Source organism: Monomorium pharaonis, chromosome 9 (assembly GCF_013373865.1).
Source record: "Monomorium pharaonis isolate MP-MQ-018 chromosome 9, ASM1337386v2, whole genome shotgun sequence".
In the NCBI taxonomy this organism is placed as follows: Eukaryota; Metazoa; Arthropoda; class Insecta; order Hymenoptera; family Formicidae; genus Monomorium; species Monomorium pharaonis.
In genome coordinates this window covers 10,273,800-10,296,655 of record NC_050475.1, presented here as the reverse complement: position 1 = coordinate 10,296,655, position 22,856 = coordinate 10,273,800, and the positions used below count along the sequence as shown (strand labels likewise).

The window sequence follows — 22,856 nt, the reverse complement described above, 5'->3', positions numbered from 1 at the left end:
CACGTCATTATTGGCCACGTCATTATTGGCCACGTCATTATTGGCCACGTCATTATTGGCCACGCGTCATTATTGACCACGTCAATATTGGCCACGTCAATATTGGCCACGCGTGATATTGCTCACGTCAATAATGGCCACGTCAATATTGGCCACGCGTCATTATTGCCCACGTCATTATTGCCCACGCGTCATTATTGCCCACGTCATTATTGCCCACGCGTCATTATTGCCCACGTCATTATTGCCCACGCGTCATTATTGGCCACGTCATTATTGGCCACGCGTCATTATTGGCCACGTCATTATTGGCCACGCGTCATTATTGACCACGTCAATATTGCCCACGTCAATAATGGCCACGTCAATATTGGCCACGCGTCAATATTGACCACGTCATTATTGCCCACGCGTCATTATTGCCCACGTCACTATTGGCCACGCGTCATTATTGCCCACGCGTCATTATTGCCCACGCGTCATTATTGCCCACGTCAATATTAATCAATTTTTTTGCTTAGCGTGGAAAGTTGCAAACCCATGTGGTGCAGAGAAATGCTTTGCACACACACACACACACACGGGGGGGGTGCAAGGGGGGCCTTCGGCCCCCCCTCCCGCACCCACCCCGTCCAAGTCGCAAACCCATATACAGTAATGATGTGGGCAATAGTGACGCGTGGTCAATAATGACGTGGGCAATAATGACGCGTGAGCAATAATGACGTGGTCAATATTGACGCGTGGCCAATATTGACGTGGCCATTATTGACGTGGGCAATATTGACGTGGTCAATAATGACGCGTGGCAAATAATTACGTGGCCAATAATGACGCGTGGCCAATAATGACGTGGCCAATAATGACGCGTGGGCAATAATGACGTGGGCAATAATGACGCGTGGGCAATAATGACGTGGGCAATAATGACGCGTGGCCAATATTGACGTGGCCATTATTGACGTCGGCAATATCACGCGTGGCCAATATTGACGTGGCCAATATTGACGTGGTCAATAATGACGCGTGGCCAATAATGACGTGGCCAATCCACCCCGTGGTCAATCGGGGTCGTGGTCAATAATGACGTGGCCAATATTGACGTGGTCAATATTGACGTGGCCAATATTAACGTGGCCAATCGGGACCGTGGCCAATATTGACGTGGGCAAACGGGACGCTCCCGTGGTTATTAATAAAAGAAAACATTCTCACTTGTTTGATGAACTTTTATTCTTATCTTGTGGTCAGGCTTACACTCAGCTGTTGCGCGTAGCGGTATCAGGTGTCACTCGCGATAAGACTTGTAGTAAACCGACGTAACTCGGACGTTGTTAAATTACTTAGTCACGGCGTGGTCGCGCTTATATATGATGGTTTCGGGCGCAATTTTGGGGGCCAGTAACCGGGCGTCGGTAGCTTCCGCGAGGCTAAGCGTTTTGACATTGGAACACGGTAGCCTTGCGGTTTAATTGTGCAGCGTAGAGTCTTATTTCTAGAGCGATACGGAACTGCTACCGAGCGGTTCCGTATCGTGATGTTGTAAGCTTACGGAAGTTGTTTGGGACGCGGCGAATTCCTGTGTGTTTTCGAAAGAGATGCTTCTCACAACGTCTTTCGAAAGGTGACGCGTTTCACAATAGTAATTATGGCTATAATTATAATAATGTATTAATTGTAAATTGGCTTACAACAATCTGACATCAGAATTTTAAAAATCAAAATGGCTGATCCAACGTGGCAAATTATATAATTTTTAAGTTTATTGCTTTTGTTAAAATTTAATGTATAGAGGTTTTTGGATTCTTGATTACAAATTTGATTAAAAAATTGCAAAATTTAAAATGACAGTTCTAATAATGTAGCACGCTAAATATTTTTTTAAGTTCTTCAAGATTAATACTAGTTTTTAGGAGTTTTCAAGATAAAACTTATGTAACACCTAGACACTCGTTTATGTGTAAAGAGGCAGTTTGGAGTTGTAAGAGAATGCAGATGTCATGAACCGCGTTGTCGTCGCTCTTCACGCAACATACTAGGATGACTATTTCGATACGAGCCACTTTACTCTAATCTGAGTGGATTCTAAAATTTTCCCACTATAATGAACATTTATAACCATTTTGTTTTTACGACACATGTGACCCATAGAATAGAAAAAGTTGGTTCCTTTAGGTTACATGTGATGGGCAAAAATCGACTCTTTTTTAACATCCTCTTTTATAATAATTATAAATTAATAAGTTGAAAACTGATGTAAAGTTTATAGTTATTGCATACACCCCTGAATTAAAGATATTATTCAAATAAACAAAATTAAAAAATGTTTGGTCCGCCATGTTGAATCCGCCATTTTTAATTTTGAAATTCTGATGTTAATATTACTTAAAGTTCGTTCTGACCTGAATTTTTTCTGCAAAAAAAGTTTTTTTGTTAATTAACAATATAAACAATTTTATAAATAATTCATGAAAATAACATGCACCTTAATATTAATAAAGATATTGATGAGATTAAAATCCAAAAAGCAGAAAAAAATTAAGTTTTAATTATTTAGTACCCTAAATAATTAAAAAAGTAATTTGAAAAAAGTGGAACTTCAGAGTCTCGCTGTGACTCTAAGGGTTAAGACTTGTGTAAGAATAATTCTAAGTTAGAAGAAATTTTTATGTAATTCATAGTTTATAATATTTTATGTTTTATGTCAAAATATGCCAGAGTAAATTGTAAAATATCTCGTAATTGATTTATCGTCAATTTTATTTTAATACTTTTGTAAACAGAATAAACGGAAATTTTATTATGCAAATAAAATTATATAGTTTCATTCTAAAATGGCGATAACCTTTAAATATAACTTCAATAATTTTACTACTATTTGTCCTACTTTAAACCATACAATTGTTGTCTAAAACGTTTTTTGCTAAAATAATATCCTTTCAAAATTTTCAAGGTACTCATCAAAGACTCACATCTTGTGAGTATAAAGCCAGTCAAGTTCCTTTAATTCTTTTATCGCGTACATTATTATATTTAGATTTAGTACATATATCCACACACGCACGTACGCACGCGTGCACCAAATGCACCGGTTCCGAAAGATATAGTTTCTGATGAGCACTCTAAAAAATCTTGAAAGAAAATTATTCTAGTGAAAAACATTTTAGTTAGCAAAATATTTTACAATTTATTCTGGCATACATATTTTGAAATAAAGCAAAATATCTCATAAACTATGAATCATACAAAAGTTTCTTCTAGCTTTGAATTATTCTTACATAAATCTTAATTAATTACAAAAGCTTTGTCAAAAAGTAAGTTACAACACCTAAGAGGTTTTCTGTCAGTTACAGATTGCAGTCGATGATCCCAAAAACGTGATTCCAAAGAAAAAGGTCAAAACAATTGACAATTTTTTCGTTAAAGAAAATTTAATTTAAGAGAGAAGTTACCACACTTACGTACTGTATTGCTTCAATTATTGTAAACTTTTTTTATCCTATTAATTATTTCACTCAAATGAGCAAGTGCATCGTTTAAAAAATTTAACAGTACTTTTCTGGACAGTTAAGATATATCGTTGTAAAGTTTCACTAACATTTATTCATTACTTCTACGTTTAATACAATAAAAACCGAAAAATCGTGAAAATTCATCGATTCTCTTAAGAACCCATTTAAATAAAATATTTAATATCTGTATAACTGACTAGATTAACTTTCTAAATTTTTGACAGTTATTTTATAGCACTAATTTAAACTTCTCTACAAATTTTTATAAAAGTCTATTCATTTTGATTGAATAGCGGAACTCCCTTAAGCGAATATGATGATTGCACAACGATTAAATAATTCATCATAATTAGTTTAGAGATCTAATAGGTGCTTTTTCATGCAAATACAATCTCTATGATAACTTGATTTGATGTTCCTTATTATTTAGTATTTCTTTTCCTTCGCTTACGTTATTCATATTTATGTGTTTCAAAGACAAAGCTGAACTTTGTGGTATAATATTTTCTGCCAAAGACGAAAAAGAGCTTTGTGAAAAAAAGTTGATGCTCGATGGTCATTTTTAGCGTCAAAATAAGTCATTATCAAACTTATTATTAGATACTGGGCAGTTTTAATCATGTAATTTATTTAAAACAATCAAAGCATATGAAATCTTGACTGAGAGAAGAATTTAGACACATATTAACTCTACATTTTCACACTCTCCAACGGAAAATGGGATATGTATAATTTTTTAACCACGGACATATTCAATATTGGATCGATTCATTATAAAAAATCATGTTTAACAAATATTTCAACATTCACCACATGCGCTATTTTCACACTTGGTTGGCACCATTCCTTTATTTAATATTGTAAAATTAGGTATTTAAGTTTAGATTATACAATTCTGTGAAATTGCACTTTTCTCAGTTTCAAAAATGGGTGAGAGTTATTCTTGTAGTTTTTTTGTGCTAAAAACGAATCTGACTATGAAATTGCTCCAGCACGTTAGGTTTTTTTGAAATTTTAGCTTAATTAAATGGTCAAAAAATGGCTATTTTAATCATTTTTATAAATTTTTTTAAGAGGACCAAATTTTTTTTTCAATTTTCCACAATTGCATTGCACAGTACTACTACTTAGCTTTAAAATCCATTTTTCTTAATTATTCTACGATTTTTTAAAAATAAAGATATATAATTTTGAATTCAAGACTTTTAGTCATGGAAAGTCACCCGTTTTACCGTGCCAAACTTACTTTTTGACATGTTCTTTATTATTCTGCCTACACAGAGCTTCTTGAGGTCGCTAATTAATTACGAATCTAATGTCAGAAATTCAAAATTCAAAGTGGCAGATAAAACGGATGACTTTTCATGACTAAAAGTCTTGAATTCAAAATTGTATATCTTCATTTTAAAAATTGTGGAATAATTAAGGAAAATGGATTTTAAAGCTACGTAGTAGTACTATGCGATGCAATTGTAGAAAATTGAAAAAAAAAAATTTGGTTCTATAAAAGAAATTCATAAAAATGGTTAAAATAGCCATTTTTTGACTATTTAAGCTAAAATTTCAAAAAAACCTGACGTGCTGGAGTAATTTCATAGTCAGATTCGTTTTCAGTGCAAAAAAATCTTCAAGAATCACCCTCACCCATGAACCCTTCTTGAAACTGTACCTCGCAGGACTGTGTTATTAGACTGGTGAAGACAAAGTTAGGCGAAACGTATCTTTTTAATTTGTGAATATTAATAAAGGAAATTTGTATTTTAGCATTACATTCAATCTAGTAGTTGTTCATCTTAATCGACCTCTGTTATTATTATTCTATGATCTATTTTGACTCTAAAAATGAATGTCGAACATCAAAGTATAAAGGCACCTTGACGATTATACATATAGATCAAAAGTTGTGGGTCAATAAAAAAAGAATTTTATTTATAGTATCCCCGTAATAAAATTCTTTAATAATAATAATTTTTTTAAATAATAATAATAATAACCGGAAAATATAACATTACAATATTTTTGCAACGTTTCTGAAAGTCATTACAACATTGTTATTGGAAGTTAGCAAATTCATGGCAATATTCCGTAACATTGCAGTGCAATCTGCAAGATTGCAATTTTGTAGCAATGTTATTGAAATGCTTTGTGCTATGTGGGTTATTTAAATAAAAACAAAATGGTAGTTCATATATATCTTCTATCCTCTAATAATAATTTTGTAATCATTATCCTTACCGGATATGGGTACGATTGTAATTACTACTTGGCTTCACAGTTTCCCACTTAACAACACCAAGACGATCCATTTCTTCTGCAAAATTGAAAAAAATATTTCTCGTACAGATATCATTTTATATATATATGTGTGTGTGTGTGTGTGTGTGTGTGTGTGTGTGTGTGTGTGTGTGTGTGTGTGTGTGTGTGTGTGTGTGTGTGTGTGTGTGTGTGTGTGTGTGTGTGTGTGTGTGTGTGTGTGTGTGTGTGTGTGTGTGTGTGTGTGTGTGTGTAGAGGGGGGATGTAAATGTGGGTGTTTTTAAGGAAAATTCCATTATGTTACATAAATCCAAGTAATAATATTTTTATTTTATACTGCTCTTAGTCTTTTACATAATACAAAATAAATGTAAATGTGTTAAATCACAAAAAATTGCCTTTTAAAATAAAAAAACAAAAATTTTGTCTTTTTTTCTACAAATATATAAAAATCATTTATTATTACTTATTAATATTAAAATATTTTATTCAATAATATGTTTCTGTATATATTATAATAATAAGAAGTCAGTTATAAGAACGGATATTTATACAAAAATTATTTATTATTACTATTTAATATTAAAATATTAAAATATTACATTCAATAGTATGGTTATATTATCAAGCGACGCAGTAGCGGCGCGACACGAAGTACATAAATAATCGTGCCGCATGATGTAAACTTCACTGCGCTAATGTTGCGGCGCTAAGCTTTATCTGGAATTTAGCTGTCAAATTCACTTTCAGTTACAATATCTCATTGTCAGAAACTATAATCATAATCAAAAATCTAATGGCCATTTTATTATATAATATTGATGTGAGCTTTCGATTTCCACTAGTCCGATTAAAATTGGTACACTCAATTCTGAAATCTCGAGATCTCTTGCGCGAAAAAGCTCACTTAAATGTTCCACAGATTCACATGACAAGCCGGTTTGTTATTTAAGGAGCTTTACAATCAGCCTACATACAATTTTATAAAACTAAAATATATAAAAAAATATTTTGTAATATAAATGGTAAATATTGGTACGCGAGGAAAGTATAAGTTAATAAAAATAAAATAAATATATAACATAAACAAATACATGATATTGTTACGTCCTGGGATGAATCGACCAAGCGGGATAGAGAAAGGAAAATAAAGAAAAAGAAATTTTTTAATTGTCAAGAAATGAATTGATTTATTTCTGTAGTATTAATTCTATCGTCGCGGGGATGTAAATATTCGGGCGCAGTCTGATAATTATCACGGGTTTCTTTTTGATGGATCTGAGCTTCCGCGATACTTCGGTCGGAGCGGGGGCTCGCGGTGACTCCCGCGGCGCTTCGGGTGGAGCGGGGGCTTGCGGCGGCTCCCGACGTCCTTGGCCCGGTTGGCTTGGAGTAAAGGGAAACGGGGGCTCGACTAAGGCCTGAGGAAAGGAGAGGCATAAAACGCTAGGGTCAAATTCCATAAATCTGATATTCCTCCCAGATTCGCTTTACGAGTTGGACCTTGCGTCCATCGCACTTCCATCTCCTCATCCTGCACAAAAGAAAACGTTATTTTCGAATTAATTGTATTTTTCGCGGGAAAGAAAAATAATTTTACTAATGACTTGGCTCGGAGGAGAGGAGCTCGCGCAATTAACACTGTACACTGCATTCTTTTCTTTTTATTAAGGATAGGAGCACCAAAGACGCGGATAGACGGGGGTCAGAACCGAAAACTTGCCGCCATGCATTTGGGCGGAAGCGCCTGGTGATAGCGGCACTACAGTGTCCGCTCCGGTGCTGTCTATTATGGCAGAATGCTTAGAAGCGCGCCGATGCTTACATTTACGCTAAAGTCACGAGAACTTCGTAGATGTAGTTGACGGAGATAAGCGACCGCTACGGAGCGCGCACCCTTCTCGTACCGTTGGCTATCTCAGTCATCTCAGATCTGCAGGAGAGGAGTGACGGAAGAGAGAGAGAGAGAGAGAGAGAGAGAGAGAGAGAGAGAGAGAGAGAGAGAGAGAGAGAGAGAGTGTATGTGTGTTTTTGTTACACGATTATGAATTAAGATTACGAATCGTACGCATTTGTTTGGCACGCCTACGGGAATTTTATGCAAATATGTGCGAATAGATGCGAGAGAACGTTTAGAGAGTCTCAAATCCAATAATGGTTCCAATGGCCTCCCTCAGCGATAGGATGTACGACTACGGCAAATGATGATACAAATTCTAGATCAATGTATTTTAAGTGTACTAATCGAACTGTGTATCGAGGCGAATGGTTTGTATATATACAATTACTATTTTAATTAATATTGAAACAAAAAGAACATTATGATAATATGTGCAAGTGTGTTTGAGAAGAAACGAAAAAGAGAAAGCGGAAGTGAGAAATGGGAGGAATAGAGAGAGAGAGAGAGAGAGAGAGAGAGAGAGAGAGAGAGAGAGAGAGAGAGAGAGAGAGAGAGAGAAGATAGAGAGAGACTAGGAGAGAGAGAGAGAGAGAGAGAGAGCTTCTCAGTCTCTCGCTTCTCTCGCTCTCTCTCCTCTCTCTATCTCTCTCTCTCTCTCTCTCCTCTCTCTCTCTCTCTCTCTCTCTCCTCTCTCTCTCTCTCTCTATCTCTCTCTCGCTCTCTCGCTCTTTCTCTCTCTCTCTCTCTCTGCTCTCTCTCTCTCTCTCTCCTCGTCCTTCCTCTCTCTCTCTCTCTCTCTCTCTCTCTCCTCTCGCTCTCTCTTCTCTCTCTCTCTCTCTCTCTCTCTCTCTCCTCTTTCTCTCTCTCTGTCTCTCTCCGCGCTCCTCTCGCTGGTCGCTCTCTCTCGCTCTGCTCTCGTCTCCTCCCTCCCGATCCTCTGACGCCGCTCTCAGCCTCGCCCTCTCTCTCTCCTCTCTCTCTCTCGCTCTCTCTCTCTCTCTCTCTCGCTCTCTCTCTCTCTCTCGCTTCTCTCTCCTCTCGTCTCCTCTCTCTCTCGCTCTTTCTCTCTCTCTCTCTCTCTCTCTCGCTCTCTCTCTCGCCTCCTCCTCTCGCTCGTCGCTCTCTCTCTCGCTCTCTCGTCTCTCGCTCTCTCTCTCTCTCTCTCTCTCCTCTCGTCTCCCGTCTCTCTCTCTCGTCTCTCCTCGCTCTCTCTCTCTCTCTCCTCTCGCTTCTCTCTCTCTCTCCTCTCTCTCTCGTCTCGCTCTCTCTCTTCTGCTCGCTCTCTCTGCTCTCTCGTCTCCTCTCGCTCTCTCTCGCTCTCTCCTCCTCTCTCTCTCTCTCTCTCTCTCTCCTCTCTCTCTCTCGCCTCGTCCGTCTCCTCCTTCGCGCGCCCTCTCGCTCTCCCTCATCTCTCCTCCTCGTCTTTCTCCTCTCTCTTCCTCTCTCTCGCCTCTCTCTCTCTCTTCTGCCCCCTCCGTTCGCTCCCGCTCTCCTCCTGCTTCGCTCTACGCCCTCGCGCTCTTCGCCTTCACGCTCGTCGCGCTCTGAGCGAGAGAGAGAGAGAGAGAGAGAGAGAGAGAGAGAGAGAGAGAGAGAGAGGAGAATGCTAACGTCGAAGCCCCGTATTCTACGAGAAGATGGTTCGGAGCGCTCGCTCGGGGAGTAACAGGAGGCCGCGCTCTTAGAATGTACTGAACGCGCACCTTCGAAGGACGTGGGAAGCGCACACTCTCACCTCCCTAACCCATCGATAGGAAAAAGATAGTTTCGACTAACGCGAAGCTTCTTTCGAATCGTTATAAGCACTGCATTACAAAAAGAAGAAAAAGAGAAAGAAAAGAAAAAAAAAAGATCTCACTAAACTCGAGTCTGTTTAACAAAATTAACAGATATTAATGATCGAGAACTCATACCTTACAAATTATTCCGGATCGCACTAACACAAAAAGAAAACGCATCACTGGGTGAGCCGCAACTATTATATAACTACGCGAAAAAAAAAACGAAAACGAGATTTATTAAATAAATGAGATTTGCCATCTTGATATCAATCAAAAGGAAAGAGCAATAAAAAAAAAGAAAATATTTCATGAGCGGCGAAATACTCCAAGTCCGATGATCATAAATATTAGAAGTCCGTAATCGAAAAATCAGAAATATTCTAAGTCCGTATTTGAGAAAGTCAGAAATGTTATAATTCCGTAATCTGCGAAACTCACGAAGTTAACTCTCAAAGATCAAGAAAGCAAAATACGAATTCTGTCCGAAAATCCCGACTTATATACAGGTAGATCTAGGATGCTCGGGAGTGAAAGGCTCGGAAATCGTGACCATAAATCGCCGATCACTTGTCATCTAACTTGTTTATTAATTAATTAATCCCGTTAATCTTGCACTCATTCGATACCTTTTTCCGCGTTTATTCATAATTTTCGCTTGAACGGCGCGAATTTACATCTCGAGTCTTTTAATTGCTCGCATTCCTATCTCGCGTTTTTCATTACGGGTTTACGCATGTCTCATGTTCCGCACGCTAGCTATCGCATGCTCGGCCGCGTGATTGCAATATAATTTACCGAGATTTTTAAGAGTTTTCCGGTCCTTTAATGGGAGAGTATTCTTAGCGTGATTCCACAGCGGTACAGAACTCCGAAGAGTTGGTCACATCATCAGTGACGACCCTCCACTCACTTCCGCTTAATTAGTAGTATTAATTAAATTGTCAATTATTGTTATTGGCGTCGCATTGGTTGCAGGTAGATAGAGCGTCGCCACGAGGGTCGGCATATGATTGTTTGTGCTAATCGCGCTGTTCGTTAATTATTTGACGTTTAATAATCATACGCTTGCGCGGCATTGAGCGATCGCTGACCATCGCGTCACCTCGTGATCACATGCGCGGCACGCCGGGGCCGCAAGGTGCACGCGCTATTGTCGCGTTTTAATAGCCGGCGAAATTTTTACTAGGACGTAACAATATATATGTAAATGTCAAAAATATTAATAATAAAATATTAAAAATTAATAAAATTACAAGCGTCTGAATATTCAAGCTACAATTATAATTATGTGTGTGTATATATATGTGTACATACATTTTTGCATTTACAAATATCAAAGTTATAGTTTGAATATTCAGAGATTGTCATTTTATTAATTTTTTATTAATAATATAATATTGACATTTATTACATATATATCATGTATACTATTCATGTTATTGTTATTTATTTATTATAATTTATTTTTATTAAATTTATTAAATTTTTTTGCGTACTAATATTTATCACTTACATTACGTATATATGTATGTAAGTGATAAATATTAGTACGCAAAAAAATTTAATAAAATTAAAAAAATAAAGTAAATAAATAATAATAACATGAATAGTATACATAATGTATATGTAATAAATGTCAAAAATATTATATTATTAATAACAAATTAATAAAATGACAATGTCTGAATATTCAAACTATACCTTTGATATTTGTAAATGCAAAAATGTAACGTATAATATATGTATAAAAGTGGTGACTATTATATATACATTGGCGCAAAAAAAAAAACAAAACAAAATTTTTGACCGATTTTTAGGCAATCTTCAAAGTGGTGCAACTTTGCAAAAAATCATCTAAATTACTTCTTTTTAAATAAAGGGCAAAGACTCTACTTTGAGAATCCCTACGCGAAAGTTTGATTTGTTAAGTGCGAACCTTTTGTATCGCATGAAAACCAAACATGTGTTTTTTAATTGATAAAAGTAAAAGTTTGTTATCATTTTGCACAAGTTTCTCGTTAAAATCTTGCTAATATTAATTCAGATTCTTAAAGTTCATTTTTTTCTAAGCAATTGAAAAAAAAACATGTCGATACATTGTTTTTGGTTGATTGCACGTGAGTTTAAAATTTGCACTGCATTTTAAGGTATTTTAGTGAATAAATACGGTATTTTTTGAATATCGTGAATTTTGAGTATTAATATGATATTGCACATTGATTTTATTCGTGTTGAACTCAATCATACCGCTATCATCAGTGATCCGATCTGCACCACGTGGGGAATGACGATCGAATTTTGTACATCATATGGCTCTGAAATTTATCGGTGGAAATTTGTACTTACTGATCTGAATATAGCGGATAGCTGACGCACCAATTTCACTGAAGTCAACAGAAGATCACATTCATCTATACTCATAAACCCACACATATACACGTAAACATACATATACACATACTGTTAGAGTAACTCAAAATTACACTTGCGTTTTGTAAATAAAAAAAAAATCTGGAGGAGAATAAAATTACTTACTATTGTATAACAGCGTTGTATTGTATAACAGTATTAAGCGAGTATTTAATTCAATATTTATGCGATACGAATAGAAACTGTACAAATAAAATCAGAGCTGTTAACTTAACAGGTTATTGCAATTGAATAATTATTCGCTGAACGAACATAAATTCTAAGATTAATTGTAAAGTTTGATAGATATGAAGCTGATAAATCATGAACACAATTGAAGTGATTATTGTTTAAAAGAAAGATAACAATTTTTTTGAAAATAGTGATTAATTGATAACTGATTTAGTTATCAATTAATCACCATCCTCAAGGAGAAGGCTCCCTCAGGGAGAAGGCTCAAACACAAATCATGGACAGAAATACATAATACAATTTAATTGTCGGAAATATAATAAACCAAAACTTAAATCGCACTTTGACATATAAGGTTTATGATAAATACGTACATAAATACGTATAAACCAATAATAATATATAAATTTGTAAGAATAAAGAGGTTAGAACAGTATCAAGAAAAACAATTAAGTCACAAGAGAAATTTCATAATATATGGATCAATGCGAGAAGTAATACTCTCGAAAACTAAGAATTACTGAGTCAAAACTTAAGAATATAATAATATAAAGAATAATGAATTAATTCTATTGACAGGGTTACTTATAATTATAATACGCAAGATGCATTAAGTAAATAAATTTCTTAAAGTTAATTAGCACTCAGCAACTGTTACAAACAGGTTACAAATATATCGAATTTACAATAATTACGTAAACACTAATGCTAAAAAACATTGCGAATGTGTAAAACAAAATGACTGTTTCATAGAATAAACAATGGGCGTACGAGCGTCATTCAATATGGCCGTCTAAATCGGTATAATAGCGTTTTTTACTGGGAAAACTGGTGCAGCACCAACGCTGCGGTAGATTTCGATGAAAACTCCATTAGCGCAATAATAGTGCAGGTTTAGTGTAGTTCAGTGGAACACATCATTAGACAGGTTTAAAAATTAAACAATTTCATTGTTATAAAGTTTACTAAAATAATGTAATAACATATACTTTAATGTAATACCTTAAAGCACGAACATAACATCTATTTAATTTGCACTGACACCTTCCACTGTCTCGAAAGACGGTGGAGCAAAAGTTGCACTCGGTGCAATTTTTTTGCATCAATTTTGTCAGTAGAACATTAAACACTGAAAATATATGAACTGATTTTTACAGTGGAACAATAAAATTGCACTCAGTGTTGCACTAGTTTTCCCAGTAGAAAACGCTATAAGATATTGAAATGGAAAAGATGGCCAGAGCGCCATATACAAAAGTCTGTTAACTCGACAGAATTTAGACCGTGTATTTCAGAGAATGCGATCTAACAATGAGACTGGTACCAAACTTACGTGAGTGTGCAGATCTGCGAGGCGGCAAGAAACGTCCTTCTGCCTAATGTCCATATAAGGACTTTCTCAGTGCAACTTACCCTTTGTGGGTTCAATTATTGCAATTGCTCAAGGCATTTTCTTGCACAAAAGATTGACTAGAAGCCACTCACAAACATGGGCTAGCCCCTTGATCTCAAAGGCTTGTGAACTTTGTCGCGGAGATGGAAAATGCTTTCTTAAGGTTGAACCTTCTTCGATTATTATATTTCACACGCGTTGTATTCAGGCTCAGCCTCAATTCTGATTCCCGCACGAATTACAACAGGCTAGAGTCTCAATCAAAGTTAACTTGGAATAATTATACTATTTAGAAATATCCTATTACGCACTTTCAATGCGCACGAACGCGAGACACGTCCGCTTAGTAACGAAACAAGAAGAAGAAGAAGGTGAAGCGCAAGAAGAAGAAGCAAGAAGACGATCGAGGCCTTCGATGCCGATCATGATCTAGATGGGCCAAATGCTCGCTGCGGTCGATTGCGGGGGCGCTCCTTGGTTGGAGCATCACCAGCGCCACCGCGCAGTTTTGCCACCTTAAGGACTGCGCTGAGCGGACGCGATGACTCTAAACTTAACACATACTCATACATAAAAAATAAAAATTCAAATTTTATTTTAACAAATCTGCCTTTTCAGGGCCACATGATGTACAAAATCCAATCGTCATTCCCCACGTGGTGCAGATCGGATCACTGATGATAGCGGTATGATTGAGTTCAACACGAATAAAATCAATGTGCAATATCATATTAATACTCAAAATTCACGATATTCAAAAAATACCGTATTTATTCACTAAAATACCTTAAAATGCAGTGCAAATTTTAAACTCACGTGCAATCAACCAAAAACAATGTATCGACATGTTTTTTTTCAATTGCTTAGAAAAAAATGAACTTTAAGAATCTGAATTAATATTAGCAAGATTTTAACGAGAAACTTGTGCAAAATGATAACAAACTTTTACTTTTATCAATTAAAAAACACATGTTTGGTTTTCATGCGATACAAAAGCATTTGCACTTAACAAATCAAATTTTCGTGTAGGGATTCTCAAAGTAGAGTCTTTGCTCTTTAATTTTAAAAAAAGTACATGTAATTTGGATGATTTTTCGCAAAGTTGCATTACTTTAAAGATTGCCTAAAAATCGGTCAAAAATTTTGTTTTGTTTTTTTTGCGCCAGTGTATATGTATATTCAGAGTGTCCTATTTTAATCTATCACCTCTTGTAACGCAGGGAGCGATCGCATAGAAAAATTCAGACAAAAGTTGTATGGCTTCAAGGGGGACATAAGATGATGACCGTGGCCTTGACCTTGAAATCAAATTTAAAGATCATTTGTATATCAACTTAATTTTTTTAAATGAATCCCCCTACTTTTCATTACATATTCTTACAGCTTATCTCGAGAGCTTTCCAAAACACTATAATTAAAAGTATTTTGCTTAACTATTTTTTAAGTTATAGGACCTGAAAGTTACGGGAGCGTCCCAGATGCGCACAGTAATAAACGGACACAGCAGGCTGAGTGAAACGGACACAGTAACAAACGGACACAGACCAAACGGACACAGTAATAAACGGACACAGTAATAAACGGACACAGTAACAAACGGACACAGACCAAATGCGCCCAGAGCGAAACGGACACAGTAGGAAACGAACACAGTAACAAACGGACACAGGCCAAATGCGCACAGAGCGAAACGGACGCAGTGCGAAACGGACACAGGCCAAATGCGCACGGACCAAATGCACACGGACCAAATGCGCACACTGCACATGCGCACACTGCACGTGCGCACGGACCGAATGCAATCCATGTACATTGCAAGCAGAGTAAAGTCCACATAGGTTAGCGACTTGGACGGAGTGGGTGCGGGAGGGGGGCCGAAGGCCCCCCTTGCACCCCCGTGTGTGTGTGTGTGTGTGTGTGTGTGTGTGTGTGCGTGCAAAACATTCACTGCATCACATGGGTTTGCGACTTTCCGTGTATGCATTTGGTCCGAGCGCATGTGCAGTGTGCGCATTTGGTCTGTGTCCGTTTCGCAATGTGTCCGTTCCGCTCTGTGCGCATTTGGTCTGTGTCCGTTTCGTTCTGTGCGCATTTGGTCTGTGTCCGTTTCGCACTGTGTCCGTTTATTACTGTGTCCGTTTGGTCTGTGTCCGTTTGTTACTGTGTCCGTTTTACTCAGCTTGCTGTGTCCGTTTATTACTGTGCGCATCTAGGACTCACTCAAAGTTACAGTACTGCCTACATTAGCATTACCCAAAGTGTACCACGTGGAGGTTGCTCAGTCAGATTTACACCTCTTGTGTGTGTTAGTGTTTGTGTGTGGGTGTGTGTGTGTGTGTTCGTAACGTATTTCAGAGAATAACACCAGCCATGCTTGAAAAAGTTCGTAACAATTTTGACGAAAGATTGCGTTTATGTATCCAAAAAAGGGCAGGTGTTCAAAAAGCACAATCGTTCACGCACACAAACACACACACACACACGCGCGCGCGCGCGCAAGCCCGCGAAGTGTAAATCCGACCGAGCAACCTCCACATGGTACATCTTAAGTAATGCTAATGCCGGCGGTATTGTAACTTTCAAATTCTAGAACTCAAAAAGCAGTTATTTACTTAAGCAAAACACTTTTAATTATATTGTTTTGGAAAGCTGTCAAAATGACCTACAAGAATATGTACTGAAAATAAGAGGTTTTATTAAAAAAAATTAAGTTGATATACAAATGTTCTACAAATTTGATTTCAAGGTCAAGGCCAAGGTCACCATCTTATGTTCCCTTTGAAGCCATACAACTTTTGTCTAAAACATTTTTCTATACGATTGCTCCCTGCAAAGTAAGGAGTGATAAATTAAAATGGGACACTGTATATATATATATATATATATATATATATATATATATATATATACACATTTATATATATATGGGGCATTCTCTGCCAACGGACCCCCCCTCATCTATTACAAAAAAAATCTTAAAAATTTTACTAGCGACCAAAATGTAGCTTATAACTTTAACTTTCGAAAGCACCGTGGCGTTTTGAAAAATCCAATATGGCGGCTGGAAACTGTGTACACATCAGAAAATTTTACTTATATGTGAATTTATCGTTCGAATCATGATGATTTCCTACAGGAAAAGCATTTTCAAAAGTATTCAAGGATGTTCTTTCGAAATGTGGCATCAATTTTTTATTTTATAGATCTCTAAGGGTTGGAAATAAGGGTGGAAGGCATGATTTCACGATTTCTCAAGTTTTCTGTTATTAATCAGTGAAACAAAAAGTTTCTATTACATATGTCAACTAGTTCTCGAAAAATCCATACGTTCTCTATTTTCTCAAAGTGAGAATTAGGGGTAGGGGGTGGATTTTTTCAAAAATGATGTGGTAATACACGTACAGAACGTATAATATATCATTCTCGACGTTTCTTTGTATGCTTATATTGAATTTAGATATAAAATGACCATATCTTGTTACCTTCCATTCAGTTTTGTAAAATTCAAAATGACAGATCCAAGATGGTGGACAAAAGTGACAGAAGCTTCAATTTTTATAAAACTTAAAATGTAGGAGTTTCTGGCTGATTACGAATCTGATATTACCCAGACAGCACAAAGACGTCTAAAAGACGACTAAAAGATGACAAATTTTTGTCATGGACATCTTTTAGGTAGAGCTTATAGTCGACGAAAAGATGACTAAAAGACGACTTATGTCCCACAAAAAGTCATCTTATAGCCGATGTGTTGTGAGCGTTTGCTCGTTTTGGGAATTCTTTCCCGTCGGTAGTTGGGATCGTTCTGCCTGAAGGGTTGGGACCCAAAGGGTGAAGGTTCGGCTCGGTGTATAAAAGAAAAGAAGACGCTTCTTACGTGCTTGTTCGTTGTCTTTATTTCTGTTTCTTGCGCTTACAATCAGCTGTGATGGTGTTAGGTATCACTCGCGATAAGGTGTATAGTACGCGACGCGGCTCGGACGTTGTTATGTTTCTCTCCGCTCGGTCACGGCGTGGTCGCGTTTATATATTATAATATCTGGCGCAATTTCGGGGGCCAGTGACCGGGCGTCGGTAGCTTCCGCGAGGCTAAGCGTTTCGACATCGGAACGCGGTAGCCTTGCGGTTTGATTTTGCAGCGTAGGACCTATTTCTAGGGCGATACGAACTGCTTCCGAACGCGCTGTTGTAATCTCACGGAAGTTACTCGGGACTTCCGTGAGCGCGGCGGATTCTTGTGCGTCTTTCGAAAGAGGTGCTTCTTGCAACGTCTTTCGAAAGATGCGTGTCGCAATTTTAATAAATATAGTTGTAATCGGCTTACAACATCCCTCCCCCGTTAGATAAGAAAACGAGGGTGCGATGTTTTCGCTTACAACTTTGTTCTCAGATGACAACCTGCTTTGCTAGGCTTTGATGGTTTGCTAGTTTGTTTTGTATATATTATGTAAATCATGATGGCTATTATGATTAAAGCGGTAACGCCGCTGGTTGTCATTGGATATATGAATTGTTTTTTTCGGAAGAACGGCTCTTGGTCACTCTCCAGTTCTTGTTTGATTTTTTCTATACTCATTTTTAGGTGTCCAAAATCGTGTGGGTTGTCGGAAATTTTTCTCAAGTGTATACTATCTGTGTGGTTATCTAAGGAAATTTCCTGTATCATTGTAATATTTATCCTAGGCATGTATGTGTCTAGGATTTTAGAACTGAGAGTTTTGTGTGGTTTAATAATTAGTTCGGTTGTAACTATCTTGCAATTTTTGTTTATAATTATTTTTCCGGTATTGTTTATCGTTTCTTTACCTTCGGGGTGGTCTAGGCATTTTATACTAATTTCTTCAGGTTTTGCTGTGGAGTACAACCAAGAGTCGTGCGTCTTAATCCACATTGCGCGTTCGCTTATGATATGGTTTATGTTACAGTGTAAGTTGCGATTGTGTATATACATTTGTACTTCGCAGATCGCATTTGTGTTTATCTTATTTATCGTATGCGTCGCCTCGCATATATGTTCGGTGTTTATTTTATTACATCCTTGCAGGTCGTTTTCGCTGATAGTTAGGTACGTTTGTTTTTCCGCGTCTATTGCTAGATATTCTGTAGTCGTTTTTACAGATGAAAAAATGTTTAGGTGATTATGCACCGGTAACGCTATTATTCGCATAAGTCTATAGATCGGTAGGCTGGCTAAGGGAAATCTAAGTATCGTATACATGTTTTTTATGTCGCAATAGGCGCTGATGTTAATTAATTTTTCTATTTTTAACCAGTCGTGATTTCGCATACGTGTAGGAAGGTAGAGTCCCTGGGGCCAGGTTAGACTAGCCTCACGGAGAGCTTCCATTATTTGATCTATATTCGCGATTTTAGGGTGAAGTATTCCCTCTTTTATATATGCTAGATATTCGATAATGTCGGACGCGTCTTGTAGTAGATCGTTCGTCAGAGCGTTAAGAACTGTGAAATGTTCGTCCAAGTCGTATCGTCTGTTATGTATTAGGTTTTGGTTTTGTATTTTCTCTAGGAGTGTCGTCAGTGCGTTTTCGTTTTCTTGGATAGTTTGTTCCAACGTCTCCACGTGGGCTATCGTGGCGTTGATTACTTTTAATTGATTTTCTACGGCGTGTTTGGTTGCCGCGTTGTTGTCCTCTAGTAGCGTCAGCTGTTCGTTAATCGTTTTCTCGTCGTCGGCGTCCATGGTTCCGAACAGTGTCTTGGCTATGGAGCCTACTCCGTTTATCAGTCCGCGCCGCTTATCTGTCGGCGTCCTGTATACCATCTGTATGGTATGTATCAGATGTTTCGTCTTATTGTGTCCCTTGTCTAGGATTCCATGCAGGTTCTTGCATGTTTTTACATTTGCTAGTAATGATTTGCACATTATGTCGGTGCGTTCAATACTTTTGGTTATATACTCTAGCCTAGGTGCTAGTGATGCGATGTCCATTCTTATTACTAGTTTCCAATGGGCTTCGACTTGGTGTAGTCGTCCGATTTCTTCGTAATAGATCCCTGGGTTGTCCTTGAATTTTTCTATGTGGTATGCTGGATCGGCTGATAGTCCGTCGCTGAGGCGCGTGCAGGTGATTATTCTGCAAAGTCAAGGTGCGTTATCGTCTCAGATGCTCAGACTTCTATCTTTGGTTTTTTATATGTCAGCGTTTTGAGTCTTCCGGTACTGTCGTTAGTCTTTGTTGGAGTTAGTCTTAGACTGATTTTCTTCTGTGCGTGTCGCGAAGAATTATTTTAAATATGCGTTCTCTAGTGCCGTCGCCGCCTCCGTCGCCTGTTCCAGGGGTTATCGCGCTGGACGATTTCGCTCCTGACGAAGGGGAGGTGTTTGGAGTCTTCGAAGACTTTGTTGAAGACGCAGGGGAGTTCCTCATGGACGATAGGGAGATTGAGGAGGAGATTTTGGACGATTTTTCTGGTGAGGAGTCCGAGGGGGAGGACGAACGTCCCGATTCTCCTGAACTGGATTTGCCTGTGCCGGAAGTGGATTTTGTAATCAATCCGTATTTTTTTCGTCGTGATATAGACGTCTCGGATTTCGGGGATGATTCTGATATGTCGGAATTCGGAGGTGATCGGGATCCCGATTTCGGGGTTCCCGTAGACCAGTACTTTGTGCGTGCCGCCTCCCCTGATGGAGAGGATGAGGAGTGATCATCCTCTCTTTCTCTCTCCTTTTTTTTTTTTGTAATTAGCTTGTAGTGATTTATAGTTTGTGTAGTGCTGTAGTTACTTAGTTTTATATTATGTTTTTATTATTATAATTTTTGTGCTCTGGATTATTTGGATTATTTTGTGACTATTCCTGAAGCGGTACCCGGATCTGCTACTTGGTGAGTCCTTTACTCTTCTATGAATAGTTTTAATCGGTTCGCGTGTACGCGTATAGTTTTTCGTCCCATTTTTATTGTATAGTTAACATCGTTATTTTTCGTGATTATCTTATACGGTCCGATCCATTTTGCGTCTAACTTTTTCGATCGGCCGCGTCTTACGGTTTCGTCGTAGAGCAATACCTTTTCCCCAACCTTAAAATTTGCTGGCCTTGAGTTTTTGTCGTATTGTTTCTTTGCCTTTTGTTTTTCTTCTTGTGCCTTTTCTTTTGCTATTCTGCTTGAGGTTCGCAATTTTTCTCGTAACTCCTGCGCATAGTCGTCGTAGGAATATGTCAGTCTGGGCGGTTGGTTTAGGGCTGTAGGCAAAGTCGCTCTATGTCCATATATCAATTCAAAGGGGGTGAGCCCGGTTACGGTATGTGGTGTCGTATTGTACGTAAACATAGCGTACGGTAGCCACTCGTCCCAATCTGTTTGATCGGTATTTATGTAGTGACGCAAATATTCTGCCAGAGTCCGGTGTGATCTTTCTACTGTTCCGTTGCTCTCTGGGTGATATGCAGTAGTTTGCATTTTTTCGATCTTCAGCAATTTGCATACGTTCTTGAAAATTTCACTTGTAAAATTCGTACCTTGGTCTGTGAGTAGTTTCTCTGGTATTCCGTGTTCAAAAATTATTTTAGTGGCAAATGCTCATGCCACTGTATTCGCATCCTGACTTTCTATCGGGATTGCCTTGCTGAATTTCGTAAGAATATCTTGGAAGGTCAAGATATATTTATTTCCTGTGGTCGTTATTGTTAATGGTCCCACGATATCCATAGCGCATTTTTCAAATGGTTTTTTGGGGGTATCCGTTATTACCATAGGCATCTTTGTTTTTGCTTTTAATTTGTTTTTCTGGCAGTGTTAACATTTTGCAATGTAGTCTTCCACATCTTTCGTGATTCCTCGCCAATTATGGTCCAATCGTATCCTTTTTAGCATACGTGCGATTCCTTGATGCCCTCCTAGAGGAGCGTCGTGATATTTATATAATATCTGTTCCTTTTCTTTTTCCGTGTATTTCCGGTTTGTTGTTTCTTCTTCTTCTTCCTCTTCTTCCTGTCGGTTTTTATCTTCGACGGTATTTACGTGCTCCGTGTCTTCTATTACGGGGTGTCGGCTCAGTGCATCGGCATTGGTATTGCCTTTGCCTGCCTTGTGTATTATCTCGTAATCGTATTCGGCGAGCTTGAGTCTCCATCTTATCAGACGAGATCCTGGATCTGTCACATTAAATAGCCATACGAGTGGCTTGTGATCCGTAATTATCTTAAATTTTGTGCCGTATACATATGGTCGAAAATGTTTCACGGCCCATACGATCGCTAATAATTCTTTTTCGGTCGTATTATAATTCTGTTCTGCTCGATTCATTATTCTGCTTGCGTAAGCGATCGGGCGGTCTTGGCCGACGGTGCCTTGAGATAACACCGCTCCTACCGCGTAATCTGACGCGTCGGTAGTGACGAGAAATTCTTCATTGAAGTCCGGATATTTTAATACCGGTGCGGTAGTTAATTTTATTTTGAGTGTGTCAAACGCATTTTGTTGCGTGGTCGTCCATGCGAATTTTTCCCCTTTTTTTTGTTAACATTGTTAAAGGTTTCGCTATTTTTGAAAAATTTTCAATAAATTTTCGGTAGTACCCCGCTAGTCCAATAAACGCTTGCACGTCCTTTACTTTTGTAGGGGTGGGAAATTTCTCCACGGCGTCCAGTTTTTTGGGATCGGGTAAAATTCCGTCCTCGGTGATTACGTGGCCTAGGTAGTTCACCTCCTTGCGCATGAACTCGCACTTCTCCGGCTGGAGTTTCAAGTTACTGTCTCTCAGCCGTGTTAACACAGCGGCTAGCCGTTTGTAATGCTCACTCAGGCTCGGCCCGTAAATAACAATATCGTCTAAATATACTAGACATTTGAGACCTTGTAAACCCGTTAAAACTGAGTTCATTAGGCGTTGGAACGTCGCGGGGGCATTCCTTAATCCGAACGGCATTCGATTGAACTCGTAATGCCCGTACGGTGTGGAGAATGCCGTCTTCCCTTTATCTTTTTCAGCTACTGATATCTGATGATATCCGGCAGCGAGATCGAGCGTGGTGAAATATTTTGCATTTCCGAGTTGATCCAATATATCTGTTATGTTCGGGATCGGGAAAGAGTCTCCGATTGTAATTTCGTTGAGTTTTCGGAAATCTACCACTACTCGGAATCTCGGTTTTCCTGTAGCGTCAGGTTTTTTCGGGACGACCAGTAATGGTGCGTTCCATTGGCTTTTGCTTTGACGGATTATTCCTTGTTCTAGCATTTCACGGATTTGTTTATCTACTTCCGTTTTTTGTTTTTCGGGCAGTCTGTATGGTCGTACATTCACGCTCGCAGATTCTGTCCTGGTGTGTATCTCGTGTTCCACGAGAGTTGTGTATGTGAGCTTATCTCCTTCTAGATAGAAGACGTCGCTGAACTCTTCGCATAGTGCTTGAATCGCTTTCTTTTCCTCTTCGTTTAAATGTTTTGAC

At 38.1% G+C, this 22,856-nt stretch overlaps 1 protein-coding gene across 1 annotated transcript in view; it reads right to left on the bottom strand.

Moving 5' to 3' along the window:
• LOC105833193 (histone-lysine N-methyltransferase, H3 lysine-79 specific) overlaps positions 1 to 22,856 on the bottom strand; it is a 224,232-nt gene that overhangs the window by 182,254 nt on the left and 19,122 nt on the right. The window contains exon 3 of the mRNA XM_036291685.1: positions 5,748 to 5,823. Within this exon, the coding sequence (XP_036147578.1) occupies positions 5,748 to 5,823 (76 nt within the window). The remainder of the gene's footprint in view (positions 1 to 5,747; positions 5,824 to 22,856) is intronic.